The 17,445-nt window shown below is 51.4% G+C and overlaps 2 protein-coding genes across 6 annotated transcripts in view; both read left to right on the top strand.

Moving 5' to 3' along the window:
- Window positions 1–2,472, top strand: part of LOC309400431 (neuralized-like protein 4) — a gene marked incomplete at its 5' end in the record, with an annotated part of 35,751 nt that extends 33,279 nt beyond the window's left edge. For all 4 annotated transcript variants that reach the window (XM_081968916.1, XM_081968919.1, XM_081968917.1 and 1 more), the window contains one exon: window positions 486–2,472. In XM_081968916.1, coding sequence (XP_081825042.1) covers window positions 486–690 — 205 coding nt within the window. In that variant the 3' untranslated portion in view covers window positions 691–2,472. The remainder of the gene's footprint in view (window positions 1–485) is intronic.
- A 3,710-nt stretch (window positions 2,473–6,182) lies between these two features.
- On the top strand, window positions 6,183–16,873 carry LOC309400437 (G protein pathway suppressor 2-like). 2 transcript variants are annotated; one of them, XM_081968929.1, is made up of 11 exons: window positions 6,183–6,408; window positions 7,793–7,902; window positions 9,521–9,633; window positions 10,647–10,726; window positions 11,806–11,888; window positions 13,239–13,389; window positions 13,515–13,601; window positions 14,304–14,383; window positions 15,133–15,228; window positions 15,803–15,871; window positions 16,645–16,873. In XM_081968929.1, exons 1-11 carry the CDS (start codon window positions 6,315–6,317, stop codon window positions 16,726–16,728), a joined length of 1,047 nt encoding a protein of 348 aa, XP_081825055.1. In that variant the 5' UTR covers window positions 6,183–6,314; the 3' UTR covers window positions 16,729–16,873. The 2 variants fall into 2 exon arrangements, with proteins under 2 accessions (XP_081825055.1, XP_081825054.1); XM_081968928.1 differs by having other exon boundaries at window positions 7,739–7,902.
- Window positions 16,874–17,445: the final 572 nt, after the last annotated feature.

The following is a 17,445-nucleotide window of genomic DNA, read 5'->3' as shown; positions in this document are numbered from 1 at the left end:
AAATTTAAAAATCCAATTTACATTTTAAAAAATCAGGTTTACATTTTTAAAAAATACGATTTCAAATTTAAAAAGTCCAACTTAAATTTTAAAAAATTGGATTTGCATTTTTAAAAAGTCCAATTTAATATTTAAAAATCCAATTTAAACGTTAAAAAATCCAATTTACATTTTAAAGAATGCGACTTAAATTTTAGAAAATCCAATTTAGATGTTAAAAAGTACAATTTACGTTTTTAAAAATTCCGATTTAAATGTTAAAAACCCAATTGAAATTTTAAAAAATACAATTTTTTTAAAAAAAAATGTTTTAAAAATCATTCCTGTTTATCCACCCTGCCCTCCGGCCTTCCTTCCTTCCTTCGCTCCTTCCAAATGGGAGTTTGACCGGAGTCCATTGGACCCCCCTCGGCCACATCGGCCCGTCAATCCCGGCGTGTAAGTAAGCCCAGCCACCTGTCTCTTTGTTTTGCCCCCCTCCCCAGATTCAAAGACCCAAAGTCTCACCGGCAGCACTCGGCCCAGGTGGCGTTGCAGGTCTGCGTCCGTCCCGGCTCCTACAAGGTTTGCCCCCCCACGCAACCGGCCTCCGAGCCCGTGGACCCCCGCTTCAGCAGCGCCGAGATCGAGTGGGTCACCAAGGAGAAAGGTGCTACCGTCCTCTTCGGCCTGCTGATTCGCGTGGAGTGAGAAAGCCCCCCCTCCCCTTGCCCTCTGCGGTGGAGGGGGGGTGACAGAAGGGACGCCGCAGCTTTTGCCAAAACGCCCCCCCCTCTCCTTCTGGGGGGGGGGCTCCGACGACGGCTGGAAACGGCACGTCCAAGCAAGGAGAGGGTCAACTTTTACGGCCAGACGGAGGACTCCCTTTGGGAAAAGAACTTTTTTGGGGGGAGGGGGCTGCCTCTTGGGGAGGGGGCTCTTCGCCTCCTTTTATTTTCTTTTGCACAGAGACGAGACAAGCTAATGGGGAGGGGAGGGGGGCTGGGAGACTGTTAAGAGCATGAAGGGGGGGGAAAAAGAGGGGGGGTCTTTAGTTGCCACAAAAGGACTTGGGGAAGGGTCTTTCTGAAACCCCCTTCTCCTCCCCCCCCCCCCCCCACCGGTGCGTGGAGATTTCTACAGACCGACCACTTCCTTTCCTCGTTTCCTTCCTTGCCCCCATGCCTCTTTCCCTGGGGAAGGGTCTTTAGGGGTAGGGGGGGGCATCATCTTTCTCGGGGGACACCCCCTCCCTGGGCAGGCACTTAGGCACACTGACGGAGCTCTGGGGACGGGGGGGTGCTCATCAACCCCCTCCCCTTAATCCAGAATTCTGGATTTTAAGAACATTTTTCGGCACCTTCTTTCTACACAGTGGCGGCATTGAGACCCCCCTCGGGTCGCCAGACCCACCCACCCACCCACCCTGTTGGGTTCATTCTTTGGGGGGGGGGTCTGCCAGGAGGTCAGCAGGCCAGATTTACAGAAGCGTCACGTGGGGGTGAGGGGAAATGCGCCATTTCCTCGTTTTGCGACGGATTCCCTCCAACGACCGTCAAGACAGACCGTGCCCCCCCACTCCTCATAAAAAGGAAAAGAAAAAAAAAGCACATTTATTCTTATTTTCTTTCGTTCACGCTTATTCTCCCGGTCTAATGAGTGCTCCAATTTCCCGGTGATGTGTGGGGGGGGGGGAGGAATCGCGCAGGATACCTGTGCAAACCGACCCCCCCCCCTCCATTCTCCTCCTCCTGTTTCCCCCCTACCCTTATTTATTGATGTGCTCCTCGTCAGAAAAAAAATGTGAATTTTTTTCAGGGAGGGGGAGGGCGGAAAGGATGCGGAGCCCGTGGTCCTGCCCCCCCCCCTCCTTCTTCGATTTGTATTTTAAATGCTATTTATGCTGCTTCTTCACTTTATTTGTTGGGGGGGGGCAAGAATTGCCTTTTTTTTTTTTTTTTACATCTGTGGGATTCGGGAGGGTTTTTTTCCCCCTCTGGATGTATTATTTCCCCCACCCCCCTTTTTTTGGACAAAAATTAAATTGTTTCCCTTCCTTCCCCCCCCCCATCTCCCCCCCCTCTGCCCCCCCCTCCGATGGTTTATAAACCACAGTTCAACCGGCTTTGGGTTTGTGTCTTTCGTGACTCCCCTGACACCCCCTCCCCAAATCGCATTTTAAGAATCCCCCCCTCCTTATTTATGACCCGTGAACCCCCCGAGGTTTCAAAATCCCCTCTAAGCAGCTTTCAAATAAAGTGAGAAACAAAACAAGAGAAAAATATTTTTTTTTTTTGTATTTCAGCGTTGAGAAAACAGCAGAGGTAAAAGGCCAATTCTGGAATATTTGTGCATTTTTTAATTATTATTATTATTATTATTATTATTTTGTAGTTTTGGACTTATAACCGCTCGTTTAGTGTCCGTTCTGCAATTTTTGTGCATTTTTATTATTATTTTGTAGTCCTGGATTTATAACCGCTCATTTAGTGTCATTTTTGCAATTTTTGTGCATTTATTATTATTATTATTATTATTATTATTATTATTATTATTATTATTATTATTATTATTATTATTATTATTATTATTATTATTATTATTATTATTATTATTATTATTACATAGTCCTGGACTTATAACCGCTCATTTAGTGTCCTTTTTGCAATTTTTGTGCATTTTTAATTATTATTTTGCAGTCCTGGATTTAGAACTACTCATTTAGTGTCTGTTCTGCAATTTTTGTGCATTTTTTATTATTATAATTATTACATAGTCCTGGACTTATAACCGCTCGTTTAGTGACGTTTTTGCAATTTTTGTGCATTTTTTATTATTATTACATAGTCCTGGACTTACAACCTTTTGTTTAGTGTCATTTTTGCAAAAAAAATTGTGCATTTTTTATTATTATTACTACATAGTCCTGGACTTACAACCTCTCGTTTAGTGTCTGTTCTGCAATTTTTGTGCATTTTTTATTATTATTATTACATAGTCCTGGACTTATAACCGCTCGTTTAGTGTCCATCTGGAGTGATGACGGCACTGAAAACAAGTGACTTATAACCGTTTTTCATCCTTATGATAGTTGCAGCGACTCGCGATCAAAAATTCAGAGGCTTGGCAACTGGCGTGTACTTATGACGGTGGCAGCGTCATTGGGGAGGGGGGAGAAATATCATGTGATTTCCTTTTGTGTCCTTTTGGCAAGCAAAATCAACGGGGAAGCCAGATCCGGTTAACGACTGTGTTACTCACTGAACGAACGGCAGGGCTTCACTTAACAACAGCGGCAAGAAACGTAACGGGGGGAGGGGGGGAATTGCATTTAACAAATGTCCCACTTAACAACAGAAATCTTGTGCTCGGTAAGGGGTCGTAAGTTGAGGACCGGTAGTCTGTATGACGCCAATTGGGTGTCCAAACTTGAGAACTTTAAGACTTGTGGACTTCAACTCCCAGAATTCCCCAGCCAGCAATTCTGGGAATTGAAGTCCACAAGTCTTAAAGTTCTCAAGTTTGGACACCCCTGCGTTAAGTGAACCCTGCTCGGTTTTCCAAGCTTTCTTTGCTGGGGTTGTTAAGTGAATCCGGTGGTCGTTAAGCGAATCATGTGGTCGTTAGGTGAATCTGGCTCCCTTTGTTGACTTTGCTCGTCAGAAGCCAGCTGAGAGGGTCGCAAATGGTGACCCCCGTCGTTAAATACACACCCAGCACCCACATTTTGATCCCACTGACTGTAAGGATGCCGTTAAGGGTCATAATTGCGAGGAGCGGTCGTAAGGAACTTTTTCCTCAGCGCCGTTGTCCCTTGGAACGGTTGCCGAAGGTTTGGTTGTCAATGCAGGATTATCAATACTTATTAATAATTATCAAATCAGAATAAACTGCCCTGCTGAGAGGTGGCTAGGGAAAAGGGGCCACCCAGTGATATTCAGGGAGCACACTTGCTACTAGAAAACCACAATCGCCAGATCTCCAAGGATGGTGAAGGAACATCACCCTTGTCCTGTCCTTGGGTTCATACGTGTGCGAGATTACCACAACCCCTGGAGGCCTGGGTGGCAAGTAAGGGAGCTGTGCGTCCCAGGTAATTGGGCTTCGGCTGGCTGGCTGGCTGGAGAACAGCTTCCGTCTGCTCTACAGGATCTTCACGCCAGCCCTCCAAGGTAGGCCAGGGCGAGGAACAGATCCAGCAAACAACCTGGAAATCCAATACACGTAGGACTTAGGACCGCCATTGAGCCCAACGTTTCTGTCGTTAAGTGCAACATTGGTTGAGTTTTGCCCCGCTTTGCGACTTTTCCGTTGTTGAGTGAATCGGTGCCATTGATAAGTCAATAACCCGGTTGTTAAGTGAATCCGGCATCACCCCATTGACTTGGGCTTCTCGGAAGGTCGCAAAACCGGGGGGGGGGGGGATCATGTGACTCCGGAACATCTACAACCGTCGTAAATGTGAGTCCGTTGCCAAGGGTGTTTGAGTTTGGATCACATGACCGCAGGGATACCACGGTCGTACGTACGGAAAGCTGGTCCCGCGCCCCTTTTTTCCAGTGCCATCGTAACTTTGTGGACGGTCACTAAATGAATTGTCGTAAGCTGAGGACTGCCTGCATTATTCCTGTGGAAAAGACATGGCGAAGAGGACCGGTTGGAAGCCTGCGTGTGAGTCAGCAGCTACAAAAGAAAGGCTACTAAAATTCAGTGGGTTCAAAGCAGAAAGCCCTCAGTTTGCCAACAATTTCCTCTTCCCGAGATCTCCTGGTGGTTTCCCATCCCAGAGCTAAGCAGTCAGCCACCATTTTTTTAAGGCGAATAAAAGTTCAGGTACAAAACGGTGGACGACTGAGAGGGCGCAGAGGGCCCCCCCCCCCGTTCATGGAACGGCTGCAAGCAGAGGGGTGGGCCCCGTTTTATCGGGGGGGGGGGGGCTCCAGCCAGCAAAAGGGGCTGGGCTAGATGACCTCTGAAGGTCAAGGTGCGTCGGATCAAAGCCAGCCCCCTCCACCCCACCCATCCCCCCAAAAGAATATTGGGTCCCCCACCCCTGCAATGAAAGCATGTAGACCACCCCCCTCCCCTGCATTTCCAGGTTTTGATGGGAAGGGGCTGCAACTTATCTCCTCCGAAGTGCCCCCATCTCGCTTTCCCGCCCCCCCCTTCACTGAGCCAGACTGGGTATTCTGCTACCTCCTCCTGTCCTACCTCGCAAGAGCGTTGTTGGAGCAGGAAGGGAGGAGGAAAAGAAGGAAGGGAGGAGGGAAAGAAGGGAGGGAGGAGAAAAGGAAGGAAGGAGGGAAAAAAGGAAAGAAGGGAGGAGAAAAGGAAGGAAGGAGGGACAGAAGGAAGGAAGAGGAAAAGGAGGAAGGAAGGGGGGATAGAAGGAAGGGAGGAGGGAAAGAAGGGAGGAGGGAAAGAAGGAAGGAAGGAGGGAAAGAAGGAAGGAAGGAGGGAAAGAAGGAAGGAAGGGAAAGAAGGAAGGAGGGAAAGAAGGAAGGAGAAAAGGAAGGAAGCAGGAAAAGGAGGGAGGAGGGACAGAAGGAAGGAAGGAAGAGGAAAAGGAGGAAGGAAGGAAGGGATAGAAGGAAGGGAGGAGGGAAAGAAAGAAGGAAGGAGGGAAAGAAGGAAGGAAGGAGAAAAGGAAGGAAGAGGAAAAGGAGGAAGGAAGGAAGGAAGGAGGGAAAGAAGGAAGGGATGGAAGAAAGGAGGAAGGAAGGAGGGAAAGGAGGAAGGAAGGAGGGAAAGAAGGAAGGAAGGAGAAAAGGAAGGAAGCAGGAAAAGGAGGGAGGAGGGACAGAAGGAAGGAAGGAAGAGGAAAAGGAGGAAGGAAGGAAGGAAGGAAGGGGGGATAGAAGGGAGGGAGGAGGGAAAGAAGGGAGGAGGGAAAGAAGGAAGAGATGGAAGGAAGGAGGGAAAGAAGGAAGAGATGGAAGGAAGGAGGGAAAGAAGAAAGGAAGGAAGCAGGAAAAGGAGGGAGGAGGGACAGAAGGAAGGGGGGATAGAAGGAAGGGAGGAGGGAAAGAAGGAAGGAGAAAGGGAAGGGAAAGGAGGGAGGATTTTTTTCCCTGCTGGAGAGGAGAAGGCAGCAAGAGAGGGCGGAGGCAGCCACGCCCACCGCCTGCCTATTTGCATGCAGTCCCCGCCCCTTTCTCATTCCCGGGTTCTGCGCGCGAGTGCGGGGGGTCGGGGGGCGAAGGACGACCCGGAAGCGGAAGCGCCTCGGCGGAAGTGAGTCCGGGGAGGGGCGGAATCTCTGTCCGCCGTACCGCCGTCGCCCTCCCTCCATCCCCCGGGGGTCTCCGGGCGCCGCGAGGATTGCGACCGCCGCCATGCCGGCCCTGCTGGAGCGCCCGAAGCTGAGCTCGGCCATGGCCCGCGCCCTCCACCGGCACGTCATGGTGGAGAGGGAGAGGAAGCGGCAGGGTGAGAGACAGCCCCCCCCAAGACGCCCCCTCCCTCCCACGTCCCTCCCCCCCGTCTCCCCCCTCCCCACTTGCAACACCCCCAACTTACACACATACGCACCCTTCCCAGATCTCCCCCCCTTCTGCCTTTGCAGACCCCCCCCCGAATTCCAGACCCCCAGCCCCCCCCAAAGAGAGGAAGCGTCAGGGGGAGACAGACACAACCAGAGCCCTTCCAGCCCCCCCCCCCGCATCCTCCCCTCTTGCAGGACCCCCCCACACACACACACACCCTTCCAGTCCCCCCCCCGCCCTTGCTGAAGCCCTCTCTTCCACATTCCTCCTTTTCAGCCCCTCCCCCATTTGAGACCTTCCCCCCCCCGGACTTCCAGACCCCCCCCATATTTCCTGACCTCCAGGGACTTCCAGACGCCCCCTCCCCCCCCCCCTCAGGCCTCTACACTTTCAGTCCCCTTCACATTTCCAGGGGTTTCCCCGCCCTTGCAGACCCCCTCTTCCAGCCCCCTGCCCCCCCATAGACTTCCAGAACGCTCCCCCTCCCACTTCGGCCGCTCTACATTTCCATGCCCCCCCCCCGCAACACACACACACACCCCAACTTGCAGGAGTGCCCCCCCCAATATTTACACACACACAAACACACACACACACACACACACACGGTGGTCTATATGACCACAGCTGACCCCAGAATTTTCATTGCTAAGCCAGTTCTGGGAGTTGAAGTCCACAAGGCATGAAAGTCGCCACGCTTGGCCTTCCCAACTCCATGGAGCCAACCATGCCAGGTCTTGGTCAACCTTGACCCAAGCAGTCAACTTCCCCCCCCCCACATCCTTGGGGGGACCCTCATCCCCCAAACAAGGGACACTCCCCCCAAAAAACTGACACTCCCCCCTTGGATAAGGGGCTTCAGGAAGCTTCCCCTGACGGTCTCACCCGCTCCTTTGGCATCGGCCGGTTGGCACGGCTGGCCGTTTCGTGCCCATGGAGGGGAGGCGCTCGGCCTCACCAGACTAGGGGATTCTGGGAGTCGAAGTCCGCAAGGCATATAAAATGACCCTGATTGGACTCTTCCCCTGGTTTGCAGTGGCAGATTTCATGTCGTAAAATGAGGAAGCCTGGGGGGGGGGTTGATAATCCCCACATTCAGGAGCGTCCTCCCAAACTTGGGAGGGGTCCCAGAGCTCCTGAAGGGGAGGGGGGAGCGCTAGCTGGGGCATTCTGGGAACCGAAGTCCCGAGGGCGTGAAAAGGCGCAGGGGGCGCCCCCACCCTCCCTACCTCCGAGGAGCTGGCAGATGGGTCAACGCCTGCCCCTTTGTAAAGGGAGGGGAGCAGGCGCTGCCCCACTTGGTAGCAGCCCCTCCCTCTTTCCCACAGAAGAGGAAGAGGTGGACAAGATGATGGAGCAGAAGATGAAGGAGGAGCAGGAGAGGAGGAGGAAGAAGGAGATGGAGGAGCGCATGTCGCTGGAGGAGACCAAGGAGCAGGTGAGCGGGTGGGTGGGTTACCAGCCAGGGGGGAGGAGCCTCAAAAAAGCCCCTCCCCTATCATAATAGGCACCAGCAGATGAATGAGAAATAAATATTTGGCTATAGATAAGGGTAAGTATCAAATGAGAAAAGAGATGGGATTAAAAAATGGAGGGGGAACGCGAAATATAAAATAACTATAAGACTCTAAGAAGAGATTTAAAAATTTGGGGTGTGGAATGATGTATAACTATGTAATATTACTATGGGGATAGCTGGGAATTCTGAACCCGGCCCCCACTCTGCCCACAAAATATGGGTTTTTTTTGGGGGGGGGAGAATAACAATGGGATGGTTAGATAGATAGATGATAGATAGATAGATTGATAGATCAATAGATACAGACAGAAAGATGATAGATAGATAGATAGATAGATAGATAGATAGATAGATAGATAGATAGATGATAAATAGATGATTGATGATAGATAGCTTGATAGATCAATAGATAGACAGAAAGATGATAGATGATAGATAGATAGATAGATAGATAGATAGATAGATAGATAGATAGATAGATAGATAGATGATAGATAGATAGATAGATGATAGAGAGATAGATAGATGATTGATGATAGATAGATAGATTGATAGATCAATAGACAGACAGAAAGATGATAGATAGATAGATAGATAGATAGATAGATAGATAGATAGATAGATAGATAGATAGATGATAGATAGATGATAGATAGAGATAGATGATAGTAGATAGATAGATAGATAGATAGATGATAGATAGATAGATAGATGATAGATAGAGATAGATGATAGATAGTAGATAGATAGATAGATAGATAGATAGATAGATAGATAGATAGATGATAGATAGATAGATAGATGATAGATAGATAGATGATAGATAGATAGATAGATAGATAGATAGATAGATAGATAGATGATAGATAGATAGATGATAGATAGATAGATAGATGATAGATAGATAGATAGATAGATAGATAGATAGATAGATAGAGATATAGAATGATAGATAGATGATATAGATAGATGATATAGATAGATAGATGATAGATAGATAGATAGATAGATAGATAGATAATGTACACCTTTAAAAGGAGGATGCTTATTAAAATGATGAACACGAAAGATGTAACACGAAACGTAATTATCAATACCATCAATATTAAATGGAGTTTGCCCGGATGCTGAAATACATCATGCAAGCTAAGTGGAAGAGAGGAAGGGGGGGGGGGGGGAGAGGAGGAAGAGAGGGGTTAGGAGAGAGGGAAGCAGAAGGGAGGAAAAGAGGAGGAGAGAGAGGAGGAGTGGAAAGAGGAGAAGGGGAAGGGGAGAAGGGACAGCAGAGGGAAGAAAGGAGGGAGGGAGGAGGAGAGGAGGGAGGGTGGAACAGGGAATATGGAAAGCAGAAGAGCAAATGGTAGTTGATGGTCAAGAGGAACTGAGATAATATGGGAGAACACAAAATAGGGCTGGTTAAGATGTCGTGGTGTGAAAATAAAAATAAACTTTTCAACAGCAACAAAAACCCTCCCCAACTGGTAGCCCCCCTTGACTGACCCCCCTCCCTTTCCCCCCCCTCCCCCTCCCTCCCCAGATCTTAAAGCTGCAGGAGAAACTCCAGGCCTTGCAGGAGGAGAAGCATCAGCTCTTCCTCCAACTCAAGAAAGTCCTGCACGAAGAGGAGAAACGCCGTCGCAAGGAGCAAAGGTGGGCCAGGGGGGCTTCTCCCCACGCCTCCCCTCTCCCCTTCCCCCTCCGTGGGGCAGAGGGCTCATTGCCCAGCCTTCTGCAGCCCAAGGCACCCTCCTTCTCCCCCCCCCTCCCACCTTCCGGTCAGGCCACCAGGTCCTGGCACCGTCTCCAGCAGAGCCCTGCCTCTTTTGGGTGGGGTGGGAGGGGGCCTAACCCAGCAGCTTTCAAGGCACAAATGTCACACACACAAACACACACACACACGGTTTTCTTCTGCCTCCTCTTGGCCCCAAATGGGGGAGACCCAGTCGCTGACAAAACGATATTTCTGACTAAGCATCTCTGGCCCTCCCTGGCTGGTTTTCCTGCAGACGTTTCATGACCCAACTAGGTGACATTGTCAGTGTTAGAAGGGAGGGGGGTTTGCAGACAGGAGGAGGAGGAGGAAGAGGAGGAGAGGGGAATGGGGAGGAAGAAGGGGAGGAACTGTGGGGTCCTGGGTGCTCTCTGAGCTGGCTGGTTTTCCTGCAGACATTTCATGATCTAACTAGGTGATATCATCAGTGTTAGAAGAGGGTGGGATTTGCAGAGAGTAGCAGGAGGAGGAAGTAAAGGATTGTGGGGTCCTTGGGGATCTCTTGAGTTTGGGGGTTTCCTTGCAGAGGTTTCATGACCCAACTAGGGAACATCATCAGTGCTAGAAGAGAGAGGAGTTTGTGGGGAGGAGGAGGACTGTGGGGTCCTTGGTGCTTTGTTAGGTCTGGGATTTCCTTGCAGACGTTTCAGGACCCAACTAGGGAACGTCATCCGTGCTAGAAGGGCAGGGGAGGGAGTGTTAGAGGCCGTTTCCCTTCTTTTTGGCGGGGGGGGGGTCAAAAGCCCTCACGATACGTTTCCAATGTGAAGGGGGCATCCAAGTGAAGAGGGGCTTGCTGGCCGCCACTTAGCTGGGGGGGGGTGTCAGGGCTGCTCTGGGGGGGGCACTGACATCTTTCCGTTGCTTCCCCTCCCCCCCGCCTCCCACTCAGTGACATGACGACCTTAGCGGCGGCTGCCTACCAGCAGGGGATGGCTGTGCATGCTGGGACCCACATCCTCAACATGCAAGGTGGGTTGGGACTCCGTTGAGTTGGGGGCCGGGGGGGGGCTGAGATCCAGGCAGGGAGGGGGCATCGGTGGGGACTGCAGCTCCAGAGAAGCAGCTGGAAGGAGGGAGAGGGGGGGGAGGATGGGAATACAGGGGAGTCCTCAGCTTACAACCACAACCGAGCCCCGAATTTCCGTTTGCTCAACGAGAGACGACGGTTAAGTGAAGTTTGCCTCGTTTTACGACCTTCCGTGCACACGGTTCTTTATCGGAATCGCAGCAGTTGTTTAAGTTAGTCGCACGTTCGTTAAGCAAATCTCCCCGCCCCCCGGTCCACTTTGCACATCAGAAGGTCACAAAAGGGGATCACCTCTCTCACACACACACACACACACACACACACACACACACACAACGCTGCGACCGCCATAAGTATGAGTCAGTTGCCAAGCGTCTGAATTTTGTTAAGGGGGGGGGGGGGGTACTGCGACAGTCATAAGTGTGAAAAACAGTCCTAAGTCCCTTTTTTCCATTCCTTCATAACTTCCGACCGTCACTAAAAAAACTGTAAATCAAAAGACCTACCTGTACAGTTATAGTCCTCAACTTACAGCCACAACTGAGCTCCAAATTTCTGTTGTTCAGTGAGAAGTTTGTTATACGAATTTTGCCCCGTTTTACGACCTTTCTAGACACCGTTGTTAAATGAAACACTGCCATTCCCAGTCGTTAAGTGAATCTGGCTTCCCCCATTGATTTTGTCCACCAGACGGTCGCAAAAGGGGATCACATGACACCCCATCCACCCGCCTCTGGGACGCAGGGACCGTCATAAATACGAGACAGTGCCAGAGCGTGTGAATTTTGATCGGGGAATGGCAGCATCGGTCATAAGTGTGAAAAATTGGTCCGAAGCCCCTTTGTTCAGTGCCATCGTAACTTTGAACGGTCGCTAAATGAACCGTTGTGAATCGAGGACTAACTCTGTTCGGGGATTACTATTTTAAGCCGAAGAAGAGAAGCCGCCCAGACTCGCTTTGGATGGCCAGGTGGGCAGCCGGTCAGTGTAGTCAGTTGTGATTGGTGGGTTTTCTCCGCAGGGAGTCCCGGTGGACACAACAGGGCGACCACCCTCATCCCAGCTGACCGGGCGAAGCAGATGTTCGGACCGCCCGTCATCACGGTAAAGACCCCCAACAGGGGCAGCCTGTCTTCACTCAAAAGCAGGGGGGGCTGTCTTGGATCCCAGCCTGCCTCGTCTTACCTGGGGTGGAGGGGAGGGACTGCGGGGGGTGTCATAACAACCCCTGTGAACACAGAATAATAGAGTTGGAAGGCACCCTGGAGGTCACCTAGCCCAACCCCCTGCTCAAGCAGGAGTCCCTTTTATCCTTCTGCTGTGGCTCCCTGTCGCCCGTGGGCTCCACAATGGATGGGGCTTTCGGTTAGGGCAGGTGGAGGAAAAAGGAGGCCGTGCTAGGAGGAGACTCTATGGTGGGGGGAACTGGACTTCCGGTGGGCTCCAGAATTGAACGGGGGGCTTCCGGGTAGGACATTTGTGGCTCCTGTGCTAGGCCATCTCTGACGAGCGGCTGTCCAATGTCTTTTTTAAAAACCTCCAGTGTTGGAGCATCCACAACATCTGGTGGCAAGGAGTTCCACAGGTGAATCGATTGTAGAATAGCAGAGCTGGAAGGGACCTTAAGAGGTCTTCTAGTCCAACCCCTTGCTCAGGCAGGAAACCTTCATACTATTTCAGACCAATGGGGGTCCGATCCCGTCTCGAAAACCTCCAGCATTGGAGCACCCACAACATCTGGTGGCAAGGAGTTCCACGGGTGAACTGTTAAGCCTTTGGTGCCCTTGACCAACTCTCTGACCCGTTCACACCTTGCGCAGAACCTGGTTTGAGTCGTCGTGGTTGTTCGAACAAGCGACGCTAAGCTAGCACCTCGCGGTATCGTTTACCACCCCAGGGAAAACTTCGTTCCCACGACACGTCAAACTTGGTTACAATTTGGTTTATCGAAACTTGTGATCGTGGATGGGTGGGGAATGGCGGGAGAAGCCCCCCAAGTCTTAAACATGTGGCCGTGGCCTTCTAACAGAAGGTCTCTGACTTACGACTGCAACTGAACCGAGCATTTACATCGCTAAGTGAAACACAGGTCCAGCGGGGGGTTTGTCCCGTTTTATGGCTCTTCTTGCCGCCGTTAATGAATCCCTTTGGTTGTTAAGTGAGGAACACCACGGTTGTTAAGTGAATCCGGGCTTCCCCATTCAATTCGCTTGCCAAGAGGTCGCAAGAAGGGGTCGGTGACCCCAGGGGCGTTGCGACCGTCATAAATAGGAGCTGGTTGCTAAGTCACATCCGTTGTAACTTTGAACGGTCGTAAAATGAACCATTGTAAGTCGAGGATTTCCTGCATTGGGGGGGCTGGTCTTTCAGGACTGGAGCATCCAGGAACAAATCCAGAGTTGTCTTCTGATCCCCACTTTTTTTGGGGGGGGGGGTGTCGCTTCTCCCTGACAGACCCGACATTTTGCTGCGCAACAAGCTTTCCCAGGGGGCACCCCGGAACACGGGCAGTACCAGGGCAGCCAAAGTGGGCACAGCCCCTATGCCGTGGGGCAGGGCCAGCACACGGTGCCCGTCAGCTACGCCAGCAGCCAGTCCATCCGAGGTGAGCAGGCCAGAGGATGGAGAGGGGCGGGTCAGTCGGGGGGTGGGGAGGTGGGCTCTTGAGAACAAGCCAGGATTAAACCAACATCCCACCCACTTCTCTTTCCCTCCCCCACCCCCTCCCAGGCCCGTCAGCTTTCTCCACGATGCAGTATTTGCCCCAGCAGCAGCCTGGTTATGCCATCCATGGGCACTTCCCCACTGCCCAGGCGGGTAAGTTCTGAGCCCAAGGATGGGGAGGGTCCCTGAGGCCATCCATCCCATCCCCCTGCTGGGAGCATCTTTTCCCCTTTGCACCTTTTTGCCAGACGGATCAAGAATGTTCCTTCTCCTCCCTCCCTCCTTCCTTCCTTTCTTCTTTCCATCCTCCCTCATCCCTCCCTTCCTCCTTCCCCCTCTTTCCTCTCCCTCCATTCCTTCCTCCATTCCCTCCTCCCTCCCTTCCTTCCTTTCTTCTTTCATCCCTTCCTTCCTCCTTCCATCCTCCCTCCATCCCATCCTCCATTCCCCTTCTCCCTCCATCCTTCCTTCCTTTCTTCTTTCCATCCTCCCTCATCCCTCCCTTCCTCCTTCCCCCTCTTTCCTCTCCCTCCATTCCCTCCTCCCTCCCTTCCTTCTTTTCTTCTTTCATCCCCTCCTTCCATCCTCCCTCCATCCCATCCTCCATTCCCCTTCTCCCTCCCTCCATCCTTCCTTCTTTAATCGCTCCCTTCATCCATTCCTCCTTCCCCCCTTCCATCCTTCCCCCATCCCTTCCTCCTTCCTTTCTTTCCATCCTCCCTCATCCCTCCCTTTCCCCTCCTTCCTCTCCCACCCTCCCTCCATCCCTCCCTTCATTTCCTCCATTCCCCCCTTCTCCCTCCCTCCCCCCCTCCTTCCTTTCTTCTTTCCACCTTCTTTTTCTGTCTGCTTAAGGCTTCATCCCTCCGAGCACCACCATCCCTCTCCAGAAGCAACTGGAACACGCCAATCAGCAGTCCGGATTTACGGATTCGGTGAGTTCGAATCCTGAGCATTTCTTGGCCAGTTCCCGTGTTTCAAGAGGAGCCGGCCATGGGAGCTGGCCGGTTTGGGCTAAGGGTTGGGAGATCAGGCAAGAAACCAGGAGACGGTGAATTCTAGTTCCAGTTTAGGCATGGAAGTTGGCGGGGTGACTGGGGAAATCACCCGGAGACAGTGAGTTATAGTCCTGCCTTAGGCACGAAAGCCAGCTGGGTGACTTTGAGCCAATGATCAAGAGACTGGGAGTTCTAGTTCCACCTTAGGAAGGAAAGCTGGCTGGGTGACTTTGGGTCAATGATCAGGAGACTGGGATTTCTAGTCTTGCCTTAGGCACGAAAGCCAGCTGGGTGACTTTGGGCCAATCACCAGGAGAGGGTGAGTTCTAGTCCCATTTTATCCATGAAAGCCAGCCGGGTGACTTTGGGCCAATCACTAGGAAACTGGAAGTTCTAGTTCCCCCTTACGCATGAAATCTAGCTGGGTGACTTTGTCCCAATCACCAGGAGACGGTGAGTTCTAGTCCTTATTGTTAACCTACATGGGATCCAAAGTCCTGTTTTCCTGTTTAAATCTGGAGGGTAGAAATCAGGTGCCTGTCGGATAAAAAAATGCCTTGGGGCCACCCGGAGGTATCTAGACGGGCTGAGTGGGCCCTTCTCCCTGCCCTCAAACGGAGGGCATCCCTTTGAGAGAGAAGGGTGGGTGGGCTGACCCTTTGTGCCTTGACCCTTGTGTCTTTCAGTCAACCCTTCGTCCGATGCACCCCCAGGCGCTCCATCCGAACCAGGGTCTCCTACAAGCCTCCCAGCTCCCCGTCCAAATGCAGGCCAGCGCCAAGGTAAGGCCGGCATTGGGCAGAGCCGGTGCCCGTCAGAGTGATGGCATTGTAATTTCTGCTGGTTTAAGTGGCCGAGTCGGCGATCAAGTCCTTTCTGGTCCTGCTGGCTGATGGATGATGATGATGATGATGATGATGATGATGATTATTATTATTATTATTATTATTGATCTGCCCTCCCTCTCACAATATAATCAACTTTATTAGAGATGTAGAAATAATCATCATCTCTTAACGACCTCATAATCCCTTGCGGGGGTGGCATCTAGGCAACTGAATGGAGCTGAACGTGTTTGCTGGCCGGATGCCCTTCCCTGTCGCCAATGAGGAGTTTTGTTTGGCAGAGATATTCTCGCTCTGCCCAGAGAGAGAGAAATATCCGTCTCTATCTAGGATCAAACGCACCGCCTGCTGATTGGGAGGCGAGAGAGCTCCACCTCTAGGCCACCGTACCACTCCAGAGGTGTAGAACCAATGATCCAGGATCAAAAGCAGGTTTATCTTGGGAAACGTGAACTCTTGGTCTTAAATCTGCTTTTTTCTTTTCCTTTTCTCCTTTTCCCACGTTCTGCAGCCCACTTTGGCCTACACTCACACTGCCCGGCCTGCGTCTCCGGGGAGCTTCCCACAGCAGCCTCACACGGTACGTTTTCCCCCTGGGGGAGGGGAGGGATGGTTGAAATTAAAGCAATTAAAGTGAGACTAGAACTCACAACGCCTGGTGACTTCTCCATTGTCACTCAGCTGGCTTTCACGCCTGAGGTGGGACTAGAACTCACCATCTCCTGGGGATTGACCCACAGTCAGCTAGCTGGCTTTTGGGCCTAATGGAGAACTAGAACTCACCGTCTCCTGGTGATTGGCCCAAAGTGATCCAGCTGGCTTGCATGCCTAAGATGGGACTAGAACTCACTGTCTCTTGGTGATTGGCCCAGTCACCTAGCTGGCTTTCATGCCTAAATGAGGACTAGAACTCCCCACCTCCTGGTGACTTATCCAAGTCACCCAGCTGGCTTTCATAAGGTGGGACTAGAACTCACCGTCTCCTGGTGATTGGCCCAAAGTCACCCAGCCGGCTTTCATGCCTGAATGAGGACTAGAACTCACCGTCTCCCCACGATTGTCCCGAGGTCGCCCAGGTGGCTTCCGTACATAAGATGGGACTAGAACTCACTGTCGCCTGGTTATTGGCCGATGTCGCCCAGATAACTTTCATGCCTTAAACGAGAAGAACTCCACCGTCCGCTGGTCATTGGCCTAAAAGGCCACCCGCCAGTTTCCATGCCTAAGGCAGGACTAGAACTCACCACCTCCTGGTTTCTGGATCAGCACCTGCACGGTGAACCCCAAATGTGATTGTGCCCGAGAGTGGTGTGTGTGTGTTTAAACCTCTTCTCATCGGCTTCTCTCTTGCAGTCCGGCTTCCAGGCGTCTCCCCAAACGGCCCCCCGACACCCCTTCATACAGCACCCACAAGGTCAGCGTTTCTACCACAAGTGAGCCTGGAAGACCCCCCACCCACCCACCCCCGTTGGCTGCTTCAGCGTCCGTCCCCAACACCCACCCACCCACCCACTCCCCCGTGCCGGCATGAAGGCGGAAGGTCTGTCTCGGACGAGCGTCGCCTCCTTTTGAGTTCCTTCCCGACTTTCTCCAGGAACGTCGCGAATTTCGCAAAACGGCGTTCTCGAAAATACCTGCTACGGGCGGGTGTGGCGTGGTTTCTTCCAACCTCCCGTTAGCTGGTTTTTTTTTGGGGGGGGGGTGTCGTGCATTCAAATCACGCTGCAGCGAACGAAGCGAAATCCGAAAGAAAAGCCGAATTTTCTGCAACGGATGGGATGGAATTCCCAAAGCGCATTAAAAGCTGGCTTGACGCGGGGTTCCAATTTCTTTCTTTTTTTTTCCTCGCAGAGACTTCTGGGCGGGCAAAAATCCTCCATGGAACAATCCCCCCCCCCCCAAAAAACCCCAACAATTCTCAACTTTGGCCTCTTTTAAACAGGTGGGCTTCAACCCCCCAGAATCCCCCAGCCAGCAAACCAGTTTCGCATTGAATTACCTTTAACTTGCTTATTAATTTAGCTTGTTGTGGGTTATTTCCCCCCCACTTTGCTGAAGTCAAGATATATTACATCGACTGCATTCCCACCATCTATTAAGAAAGCTTATTTAAAAAAAAAACTTAATAAAAGTTCTCTCAACACATTTGTTGTT

Source organism: Natrix helvetica (genome assembly GCF_964273705.1).
Source record: "Natrix helvetica genome assembly, chromosome: W".
Taxonomy (NCBI): Eukaryota; Metazoa; Chordata; class Lepidosauria; order Squamata; family Natricidae; genus Natrix; species Natrix helvetica.
This window is presented reverse-complemented; position numbering and strand designations above follow the sequence as displayed.

Excerpts from the sequence above, each read along its gene's own strand:
- LOC309400437 (XM_081968928.1), top strand. The coding sequence starts at position 6,315 with ATGCCGGCCCTGCTGGAGCGCCCGAAGCTGAGCTCGGCCATGGCCCGC. Across the intron at positions 14,384-15,132 it reads AGTCCGGATTTACGGATTCG|TCAACCCTTCGTCCGATGCA; the intron begins GTGAGTTCGAAT and ends TGTGTCTTTCAG. Across the intron at positions 15,872-16,644 it reads TCCCACAGCAGCCTCACACG|TCCGGCTTCCAGGCGTCTCC; the intron begins GTACGTTTTCCC and ends TCTCTCTTGCAG.